Source organism: Salmo salar, chromosome ssa18 (assembly GCF_905237065.1).
Source record: "Salmo salar chromosome ssa18, Ssal_v3.1, whole genome shotgun sequence".
Lineage (NCBI taxonomy): Eukaryota > Metazoa > Chordata > Actinopteri > Salmoniformes > Salmonidae > Salmo > Salmo salar.
Genome location: NC_059459.1, coordinates 11,380,921 through 11,392,065, shown reverse-complemented (window position 1 = coordinate 11,392,065; position 11,145 = coordinate 11,380,921). Strand labels below are relative to the sequence as shown.

The window sequence follows — 11,145 nt, the reverse complement described above, 5'->3', positions numbered from 1 at the left end:
CTCCTGAGGTATTATCCTGTTTTTCATTAATGACAGATAAAGTACAACATATTTGCAACCTGACTAAATAAAAACCTGAACTGATGAGAAAAGAACGAGTGTATTTGTATCCAGTACACACTAACTTCACGTCTTCCAATTCAATCATCTGAATTCATGCAGTACGAGCTCCTGTGAAGCCTTGTTATTTCTCGGAGTGCCTGGCCAGAATGGTGCTCTGTGTTGCTTGTGTAATGTTTACTATTACTACCTGTCAGGGCAATGAGACTGTGACTGTAACCTCATATAAATATCTTTGAATTTTAATTGATGATGGCCTCTCTTTTAAATTGCATATTCAACAATTTACAAAAAAAATGAAGCTGAAGTTGAGATTTTATTTTAGGAATAAGGCCTGTTTTTCTTTTGAAGCCAGAAGGAGGCTAGTATCAGCTACATTTATGCCTTTACTAGACTATGGGGATATTTTATATATGAATACTTCCACTCAGTGTTTGAGATCAATTGACACCCTTTACCATGGCACTTTGAGATGTATTTTAAACTGCAAAACCCTTACGCACCACTGCACTTTGTATACCAGGGTTGGCTGGCCTTCTCTAGTCACTCGTAGGCTCAGTCACTGGTATACTTTTATTTACAAAGTCATTTTGGGTTTACTACCATTTTATTTGGGCATTTTTATTGTTCAGAAATGTGGTGGGTACTCTCTTCGTTCGCTGGACTTTATCCTGCTAACTGTTCCAAATGTCCGAACTGAATTTGGTAAAAGGGCTTTTATGTACTCTGCCCCATCGTCTTGGAATGCCTTACAAAATACTTTTAAGCTGGAAGAACTTGTTCCGATTGGTGTTTTTCAATCACTGATGAAGGATTTTGAGATTGATTCCCTGACCCGTCAATGTTCTTGATTGTGTTATACTCTTGTGAATTCTATGGTTTTTACTAGATTACTTGTAGTTTTTCATGGTGTCTGTCTGTAATTGTGTAATGACTTGGTGCTGCCTACCTTGGCCAGGACGCTCTTGAAAAAGAGATTTCAAATCTCAATGAGCCCTTCCTGGTTAAATAAAGGTTAAATAAATAAAAATAAAAAGACCTATCCTCTCATTAAGCCTGATAGAGGGAGCAAGAAAACAACTTGACCAGTCCAGGTAGAAGACCTGTCTGGTAGGTCAGAACAGGCCCTAGCTGCTATCTCTTCCTCCGCCGCGGGAAAAAGTAGGTCAGTGTTGCAACCCCCAAGGTCTAGCTGCTGCAGGTGAAATATTGACACAGGGATGAAGACGGGAACTCACTCAACAGGTAACCTGGTTACCACAACGCTCCGGGTTGTCAGGGCAACGCTGATGGCTATTGTACATCATGAGGCGAGATAATCCCTCTAAATACCACATGAGAGGGAGAAAGAGAGAGAGAGACAGAGAAAGAGAGACAGACGGAGAAAGAGAGCGACAGAGAGAAAGAGAGCGACAGAGAGAAAGAGAGCGACAGAGAGAGAGAGACAGACGGAGAAAGAGAGAGAGAGAGAAAGAGAGACGGAGAAAGAGAGCGACAGAGAGAAAGAGAGCGACAGAGAGAAAGAGAGCGACAGAGAGAGAGAGCGACAGAGAGAGAGAGAGACAGACGGAGAAAGAGAGAGACAGATGGAGAAAGAGAGAGAGACGGAGAAAGAGAGCAACAGAGAAAGACAGAGAGAGAGAGCGATGGAGACGGAGAGAGCAAGAGAGCGAGCACGAGAGCGAGAAGACAAGGCAAGAGAAGAGATTGAGAAATAGAAAGAAGAGAAATGGAGAATGAGGGAAAGAGGGAGTGAGACTCACAGCGAGGAGAGGAGAGAGAAAAAGAGGGAGAGCGATCACAGTGCAAGAAAAAGACAGAGAGAGAATGAGAACCATAAATGAAATGGAGACAGAGAGAAAGAGAGGCTGATGAGTTTCACAGTCAGGCCAAGGAGGTGAAGATAAGTGAGATAGTGAGTTGACTACTCTTCCTCATGACTCACACAGTGAACTTGTTCACAGATCACAATGTTTTCCCTTAGAGACCAAAGTGCTGACAACCAGGCCTCTTCTCAAACTAGGACTATGTTTTCCCCCCTTCTCCAGGAGAATAAAACCCTGTAAAGCCACTGCCATAGAAACGACTCCCATGAACATGACTCTATATCTGAGATATTTGACAGGAATTAACGTTGACCGAAACCAGCCCAAAACACTCCACCTGTAAAGAATCAGTTCATATACTTTTCCAGAAATAAAAAAGCAGGAGCATTTTCGTAAACAGTTTATCTAACTCTTCTCTCATAAACACCAAACTGAATGGCAAACTGAATTACTTCCAGCCTTAAAATGGAAGTCATCTGAAAAACATCGCTGGGGCTCGACAGCCGTGGAACATGCTGTTAGAAAAACATACTGACAGGTTGGAACTTATCGAGGGACAAATCTCAACCTCTCATTTCCTTAGGCGCCTCGGGAGTCCTTTTGGACCGAACCACTGAGGAAGAAGGGGGGGGATCAATCAGGGGTGATTTTGGACTGAACCACTTTGAAAACAAGGGGAGCGGGGAGCTTTTTGGCCTTCGGTTGAAACTGAACTAACTCTGTGGTTAGAAATGGTAATAGCCTACAGTTTAGTCATTGTTACAACGTCTTACACTGTCTGCTTTGAACAGTCGAGACACGTGACTCCTAGCTGACTAAGGCCATTAACTTCAGTGAGTAAATGGGTTATAGACTCTAAAAACAGTCTGCCAAGCAATTAGACCTTACATACGGTCTGGCTGTAGGTAAATAGATCATGCACTGTGCTGTAAACTGATACAAAACGTGAGAGATCCTCTGATTCAGGTCAATGCATCTGTGAATCACAGTCTAACATTACCACAACGTTAAACAAATGTTCCAAAAACCCCCTCTTACTCAGTCGACCTGGCGCAATACGATGGCTGTGAACATTTCCCAGTAAGCCCTAAATTATTAATTGAACAAGTCTAGTTCTCAGCCCCCCAAGGCTAAACAGAAGAGCAGTTCTTCTCCAGAAGTGATGTAATGTGAGAATACATGGGAGGGTATGTTAGCGGGCCACGCAGCACTGTGTATTTGACCCACTTTGAGCCATCAAGAGATCCCACTCTGTCCTCGTGAGGAGAAGGTGAGGGTCATCTTTACTGAAGGCTAAATGCACTCTGACCTCCCATGTATTAGAAAGCACAGCGACACACACCCATTGGCCAAGGATCCATATTGCACATGCTACATAGACATGTTATAAACTGTCTGACACAGCGGTGGTATGAGAGAGTACTAGTAAATGTTTAGGGGAGTATAGTTTGTTTTCGCTATCGAATTTGACTTTAATGTGAGTTCTGTTTTCTATATGTAATGTATCTCCATTGACAGTATAGTTCTGTGATGTGTGTGTGGTTGTGTCCGTGCGTGTGTGTACATGCGTGTACTCATTGAGAGTGTGCAGGCAGCTAAAGGTGGGCTGAGTTCGAGTCCACAGATGGGGGGGGGGGGGTTTATTTGCTCGGTCCACGGCCGGGCGTGTGTGAGCACACAGAGGCCGCTCAGAGTGTGTGCGCCATGGAGTGTGTGTGTTCTCCTGCACAGCTCCCATGAATGAGCAGCCTGAACGTGTAGGATAAAGGTGGTCTGTGCCTGGACTCGGCTCCTGGTCCTCTGACCCTTAAAGGCCTTATTGATGGAGGTGCTGCAGTACCGCTTGGACGTGCTGCACGGCCAAGGGCAGAGGGCTCCATGTAAGGGAAGAGACACTCTCTGAACCACACAAACTAGAACTCGACTTGACGTCCCAGCCAGAGGCGGTGGTCATGTAATACCGGTAATATCTGTGCAATAACACAACGCGTGTGAGAGAGACAGTCCAAAACGTGACTCAGATGACAACAATCTGGTTAGTGGTTACGGTAAAGGAAGAATGGTGACACCCCCACTATACCGATGATGACACGTGCCTTTCTCAAAATTCAACGCGCTTATTATTGTACGGGGGTAACTCACCCCTCCACGACCAATGTGTAGCACTCATTTGGGAAGTGGAGTTGTAGAGGGTAGACACTTCTCCAGGCACCACTACACTACTGCATTTGGGTGATGCAAGGCAGCCATAGTTCACCAAAACACTCACCACATTGTGGGTCCAAAGATAAATATTAGTTAGGCGGATATGGATTTTCCAAATCCACAGACCTGACCACAAAAAAAAAAAAAAAAGTGTTTATATGAATGCTTAACCAGTGTATGCATGGGTATTCAAAAGCCTAACATAATACTAGCCTATACGTGTGGTTAGGTAGAAAAATGGGACATACCAAAGGAAAAACAGAGGGAATTAGGAAGAAATATAACATCATTAGCATGTACAAACAGTCATTTCCTGCCCTCTGTAAGATTGTATCAACACAGCCTTTGTTTAAAACCCAGTGATATGAAATATGGATGTGAGTGAAAGCACCGCCCTCTCTCCACCAAGCAGTCAGTCAGTCTCCCCAACCAACATCCCTCTGTAGGCAACCTTTGACCCCTTTAACTTCCTCCCAGATGCAGGTAAAACCTCAAAGGCTGCCTCGCCCCTTTTTATAGAACCGGCTCTCTGTGGCCCTCATAAAATATACCTTTCCTGCTGCGTGACAATCCCACACAGCCTGCCTGGGTAATCACTGAGCGGGAACACTTCTTCACGATGAGGCTCTCCTATACCACACCACCGCCACCCATCATAGCTACACTATTTGTACAGTATAAACATTTTGGATGATTATATGTAATTACTAGCGATGCATAAACACGCATCCACGGATGCACATGCGCACACACACACACAAACACACACACAAGGATTTCTGTTCCATGCTACAAACTCTTTCTTCAGTAATATCGTTAAGTGAAAAGAGCGATGGACTTAAACGCTGCCAAGAACTCCCCCAAACGAGCACCACTCCTTCAGTATTTTCAACTAACACTCCCACTTAAGGTGCTGGTCCATAATTCTAGTGTGTTTTGTCTCAGCGTGCTCAGTCCACAGCAACCATAGTCAGGGTTAATTCACTGAAACAGCACGTGTTACACCTACATCCTGTTCATTGCGCTCTATTTCAACACGGGCCTGAGGAAGCGCACAAGACTTCAGAATGAACAGAAGCGGATCCTACATTCGCACTCGCAGTGGCATTCCTTTATGGACCACACACCCCGTCAGCTCACTGACACCCGCATGTCGCCATGCTCTCAGGTGTCAATCACGTGTGAGCCACAACCAATCGAAGTGAAGCTTCACTGAGGTGGATAGGCCATGTCACATTTTACAGCTTCACCAAATACCCAAGGCCATGACCCTCCCTTCTCTGTGAGATTCACACATACCCATCATGTTTGGCTGTTATTTCTTCGTGTTAAGACGACACGAACAGAACATAGGTAGGGGATTATTTTACATTTACTCTCTTATTGGGTCTCTCCGTACAGCGATCCATGCTGTCTAACTCATGCGGGCTATATCATCTGGACTGTTGGGTAATCTGGAGTACTGGTAGCAGAGGGGTGGTATAGAGCCCTTTTGATCAGCTATGAAAAGCCAACTGACATTTACTCCTGAGGATTACTGTGATTATTATTATTATTATTATTATTTGACCCTGCTGGTCATCTATGAACATCTTGGCCATGTTCTGTTATAATCTCCACCCGGCACAGCCAAGAAGAGGACTGGCCACCCCTCAGAGCCTGGTTCCTCTCTAGGTTTCTTCCTAGGTTCTGGCCTTTCTAGGGAGTTTTTCCTAGCCACCGTGCTTCTACACCTGCATTGCTTGCTGTTTGGGGTTTTAGGCTGGGTTTCTGTTTAAGCACTTTGTAACATCAGCTGATGTAAGAAGGGCTTTATAAATACATTTGATTGATTGATAATAGTTTCATAATGGTCCTGGATGTTGTCAGCGCTCGATCTGCTCCCTCCTCAGTAAACACTACCCTCTCTCAGATGCTCTGGAAATAAGTTGCATGGGAATAGTCATGATGTTGCTCACGCCTTACTGACCATGACAAAAACAATGCCAGGGCAAGCCAAGCTCTCAAGCAACACACTGTTGCAAAAATAGGAACCTCTAGAAGCAGCCATCCCACCGGACCGGTCAGAAGGAAAATAAAAGGACACGAACAGCAGGCGAGGTGAAGAACTGTGCTCTTCCTGCCGTAATCACAAGTCAGAGTATTTCCTGTCATTGTAGGAGCATGCACCCCCCCCACACACTACCACCTGAACCCTACTTGGCGCAGGCATCATGCATTGTGGGCCCTTAAGCTCTCTTCTTCATCAACACTTCATTATGAAAACCTGAGGACTCTGTCAATATTTGCTCAGCCTTATCACCCTCCCTTATCTTGGCGTGAACTTTCCGCACTATATGGCTTCCAGGGCTTTATTTTCTTAATGACTTTGTGGGTCCTGATAACTTCACAGAACAGACAATTGAAAATGGGTGGAGAGTTCCTTGAGGGGGCTCCTGAAAAACAAATAGTGCTGCAATACCTTTTAAATGGGTTAACAACTCTCACCCTGCCCGTTTGACTTTTATCTACCTGCTCCAGACCTGGCAAACAGGTGTGAGACCTCTGCAGATTTATTTCAAGACTAAAGCATAGAGGTTATGGCCACTCTCATCCATACACAGATGAAACATACCATGTGGGGATGACATCCACACATGGTATGATCATCCTAGTTTGGCATCCTATTAGTGAAGTATGCATGGAGACTGCTTTATCACTTAACACTACACCCTACCTATCTGACAAGTATAATAAAACGAAGTCACATTAAAAAGGTAGGTTCCTCACCTCCCACTAGTGTCGGGGTTGGTGGTTGTGCTGTAGTGTGGAGGGTCTACTCTAGTCAACACAAAGCCCCATTGGCCACTAGCCAAGACAAAGTCACAGAGTAGGCCTCCGAGGCCAGCCACTCGGTACAGCTATGCCAGAGATGGGTGTGTTCACTAATGACTCAGGCCTTTTCCCCTCAATGATGCTGGGGGAGTCAATGGGGGGGTTTATAACTTAGTGTGTTTTTGTTAGGAGCATGGCAAAGCTGAACATGCTAGTGTCTTTAGGAGGCAGTGTCCTTCCTGTAGTATGAATGATTGAGAGGGTGTAGTGTTGAAAACAGATGACACTACTAGAGAAAGATCTTCCCAGAAATACCAAGACACTTGCTTCATTCTTTGTGAAGGATAAGACCAAGCAGCACAAGACTCTTTTCAAAATCATTTTATTGGGAGAACTACAAGAAAATGTACAGTACAAAGTCTCACACTCAATTTGTAGTGAACTGACTCTCCAAAAATAATTATATTACAACTCAGGTTGTCTTTTTGTCTGTTTTAGTTACATTCAAAAAGCTTTACTTCTGATAAAAGTAGTCAAAAAATACATAGTGCGCATCCCCTGAACTAGTCAATATCAAACAAAATCAAAAGTAGAGGAATGGGAATTTAAAAAAAGTATGGTTGTCCCAGGGTCTTATGATAAGTGGTAACAACCTTCAAAAGAAATTCAGCTCCAACACTACATTCAATTAAACTTGTGTAAAAGATACATGTAGGAAAAATACTTTATTTGGTTAATATTAAGGCATGTAAGATGGTGAACCCTGTAGGCACTACACAATAATACTGGGGCACAAGGGATTGCTACATTCTTTAGCGCGTGGCTGGAATCACAGTGTGACCTCGTACAAACAGAAGAAAACAAAATACTTTTTTGGTTAATTTATTTACTTGGGTTCTTTGTCACCGAGTCTGATCTATGAAAGAAAAAAAGAAAGGCTAGCTCAGGTTTGGACGGTCTGCACAACCACATTGTTTATACATTCTACAGAAACATCTAGATAAGGATTCTCAAAACACCTTCCACAGCTCTTACAAGCAACCTCAGAACAGCAAATCACGCAAACTTTTGTTTTAATAAACGTAAACAAAATTTAGGAAATAAATATCACATACGTTCTCTTAAATTAAGATTTTTTTTTTTACTAATTTACAATAAAAATAACCAAGTGAAGTTACAAAAGGAGACCAAAAACAATATATATATATATTTACTGTGAAAAGGACATACACTCCACTTTATGCAGATTAATAATGGCGATCATAATTTAAACATAAAAGAATATAGATCTATTGCTTCATCATACTTGATAAATACAGTATGGACAAATTACCAACATATAGCCTATACTTTTCACAAGATAATAAATAAGTTAAATATTTCATAGCCAGTTACGCACTGCTATGTAATCACTCAAAACAGCTAAAAATATATAAATATATTTTCAACCATCTGCAGTGATTTCCCCAAACAAACCTAACTCAAGAGTGCTTCAACTAAGCAACAAACTATACTACTCAAACAAACCACTGCGTGGCGCTGTGAAAAAAAGATTAAAGTTCTGGAATGGAAGTTTAAGCTTTCAGAAAGGAACACATACTTAGAAGAAAAAAAATGTACATTGTGTCAAGGCATTTCTTGGCAGGATGGAGGAAATCTGAAACTGCTTTACAGTCTCGTGTCAAGTTTTGTACACATCTATCCCAGGGAAGTGTGGCTTGCCTGAGACAAATACTGCCCTTACTTGCAGCTCAAAAGTGTAAGTCACCGATGGAATGCCTTCTGTTTATATCTACTTCTATACAACCATCATTACAAAAAGGAAAAACAACTAATGCCATGTCAAGGACAAATCTGATCCATTGAAAATAACATGGGATGTTTAGTCATCAGAAATCGACAGCCTGCTGAAGATTGGCAAACGTTTCCCAGCATCCAAACTCGGAGACTCTGAGCCGCTAAGACTCCCAGAAGAGCTGAGGGACCCGCTCGCATAACTGTCCCGGTCTGAGAGAGAGTCGGGCGGGCTAGGAGGGGAGTCGAACACCGGTGATTCGTTGAGGCGGCGCAGGGACTGCAAGTGGCTCATGTTGTATGAGGGGGGAGAAGGGGGGCACATGTTGGCTTGAATGTTCCCGTAGTAGGCACCATTGAAATGGTTGTTGCCATAGCCGTTTTGCGTATGCAAGGCCAGGGGAGCAAGTAAGGCTTTCAGGTCATGTCCAGGAAAACTGAATGCACTGTTCACACAAGACATGGAGTTGGGAGACAGTACATCCTCATAATAGTTGAGAGAGCAAGAGGAGTTTGAGGGGGGTGGTGGTGTGCGCGACGTGGGGCTCTCGAGTAGTGGCGACTCAAGTCCGTGGTGGCTGGAAAAGCCTGAAAAACTCAGGCTGTGGTGAAGTTTTGGTCTGTCCCGGTTGTACCCAACTTGCTGCGGCACATCGCCGCTTTGACCAAAGCCGCAGAGCTCGCGAGCTGATTTGGGTTCCCCCTGCACGTTGGCGTTGCTTGGAGCGGGTCTGCGCTCATCTGCATTGTGGATAAAATGACAGCGGGGACCGTAGGGGCAGAAGCCAATAGTGTGGAAAGTGCGACACGGCTCGGTTTTATACTTAGGGTGACGAGACAAATTTCTCAGCTCATGGTAGCCGTGCGCGAACTGGCATTTCTCTCCGTATTTGCACGCTCCGTTCTCCTCGAAGGGCCTGCAGAGTTCGGTCTTGTAGCGGGTGGAGTTGATCTGAGAGCCTGGCTTCTGCTGCACGATCTGCAGCTGCTGGCTGCGGTCCCCATTCTCGCTGTATGTCCGGTCGCGGAACTTGTTCTCCTTGTTCATTATGGCAGTGCTGCTGCTCGTTGCGTTCTCCATCAAACTACTGTAGGAGTTGGCGGAAAACTTGTTGCTGTTGTTGGTCATTGCTTCCATGTTGGTGGTCGAGCTTCTACGGAAAAATCCCGGCGCGAAAGAACTATTGGAGCTGTGTGCGGTCACTGGAGGCCCCACCGCTTTCTTGTCCAGTATGCTATTGATGTGATTCACAGCGTTCATGTTCATATCTTGCTGTTGAGAGAAAAGACAAATTAGCGATGCATTTCCAATAACGCAGTTTTTGGACGACTACAAAACAAGACTGCAAACGTACACTTTGTTACAAGTAAAAAACTGTAGGCGCATGCCAGCAACACGTTATTGCTTACTAGTAGTGTAGTTGTAACCTACTGAAAATACATTTATGCTCCAAGTTAGCCATCAGACCTGGTGAAAAAAATATATATTTTCCAACGCCAAACAATGGGGAAACGTACCTTGTAAAGCATGTCGATGTCGTAGAAAGCGGACAAGACGTTTGCAGACATCTCTTTTTCGGAAGTTCTGTCGCAGTAACGTTACAGTAGCTCTCATAGAGGACCGACCAGGATCCTTCAATGCACGAAGCAACGGTCGTAAATGGTGCCACGACTGGGTTTTTAGAGCGTTAAAAAAAGGAAGAAAAGAAGAAAAAAAACGAACGTGCAATTCCAGCGGTGGAGATGAATCAACAAGTAGGTGAAAGTTCCCTGTGTGTGTTGCAGGTTCTTCCTTAGAGAAGCGCTGAGCCAGACTGCTTCACTAACTACTTTTCCTCTGCACATGGATATAAATGCTTCGCCGTGGCTCGCGTGGGTGGAGTTTTCTGAAGTTGTAGCAAAGTTTTTTGCAAGGCACGCCCCCGTATTCAAAAGTCTCCCAGTCACTGGTTCGCCGCCATTATCATACAGCCGCCTTGAAATTGTACTCCTCTAAAAAAAATTCTATCACACCCCGAACTTGTGTTTAGAATACTAATACCGGCCATTTAATAGGTGCTCTATGTTTGAATCTAGCAATAGCGTACAGTGGTAGTTGCTAGAAAAGTAATTGCTTTGTACACGTTCAGGCACGATACACAATACAAAACTGTAAGGACCACTGCTCTCTCTCTGTTTCGCACGTTTGAGAGGGACAGCACGTGTTGGGGGAAAATCATATGAATGAATGCAGCCAGAGTGCAATGTATTTTTTGTTGTTTAGGTTTGTTCGAGTGGTTGCATAATGATAATCCACACCCACCCGAACGTATGCCCTAGTTCAAGGCTCTAAAACCATGTTCCTGGAAAACTATTGTCCTATAGATTCACTCCATCATTTCTAGCGCACCTGATCCAAATAGCTTGTTGATAAACGGAATCAAAGTTAGTAACGACTGGGGTTGGA

General features: G+C 44.0%; 1 protein-coding gene across 2 annotated transcripts; it reads right to left on the bottom strand.

The window, feature by feature from the left end:
- Positions 1 to 7,270: 7,270 nt before the first annotated feature.
- On the bottom strand, positions 7,271 to 10,546 carry tisd (Butyrate response factor 2). Of its 2 annotated transcripts, none has more exons than XM_045700416.1 (2): positions 10,218 to 10,546; positions 7,271 to 9,968 (listed from the first exon to the last, which is right to left on the bottom strand). In XM_045700416.1, exons 1-2 carry the CDS (start codon positions 10,312 to 10,314, stop codon positions 8,788 to 8,790), a joined length of 1,278 nt encoding a protein of 425 aa, XP_045556372.1. In that variant the 5' UTR covers positions 10,315 to 10,546; the 3' UTR covers positions 7,271 to 8,787.
- Positions 10,547 to 11,145: the final 599 nt, after the last annotated feature.

Bases quoted from the DNA above. Each gene is read 5' to 3' on its own strand.
- tisd (XM_045700416.1), bottom strand. From the start codon at position 10,314: ATGAGAGCTACTGTAACGTTACTGCGACAGAACTTCCGAAAAAGAGAT. The intron at 9,969-10,217 runs GTACGTTTCCCC...CTCAACAGCAAG, and splicing joins ACATCGACATGCTTTACAAG to ATATGAACATGAACGCTGTG.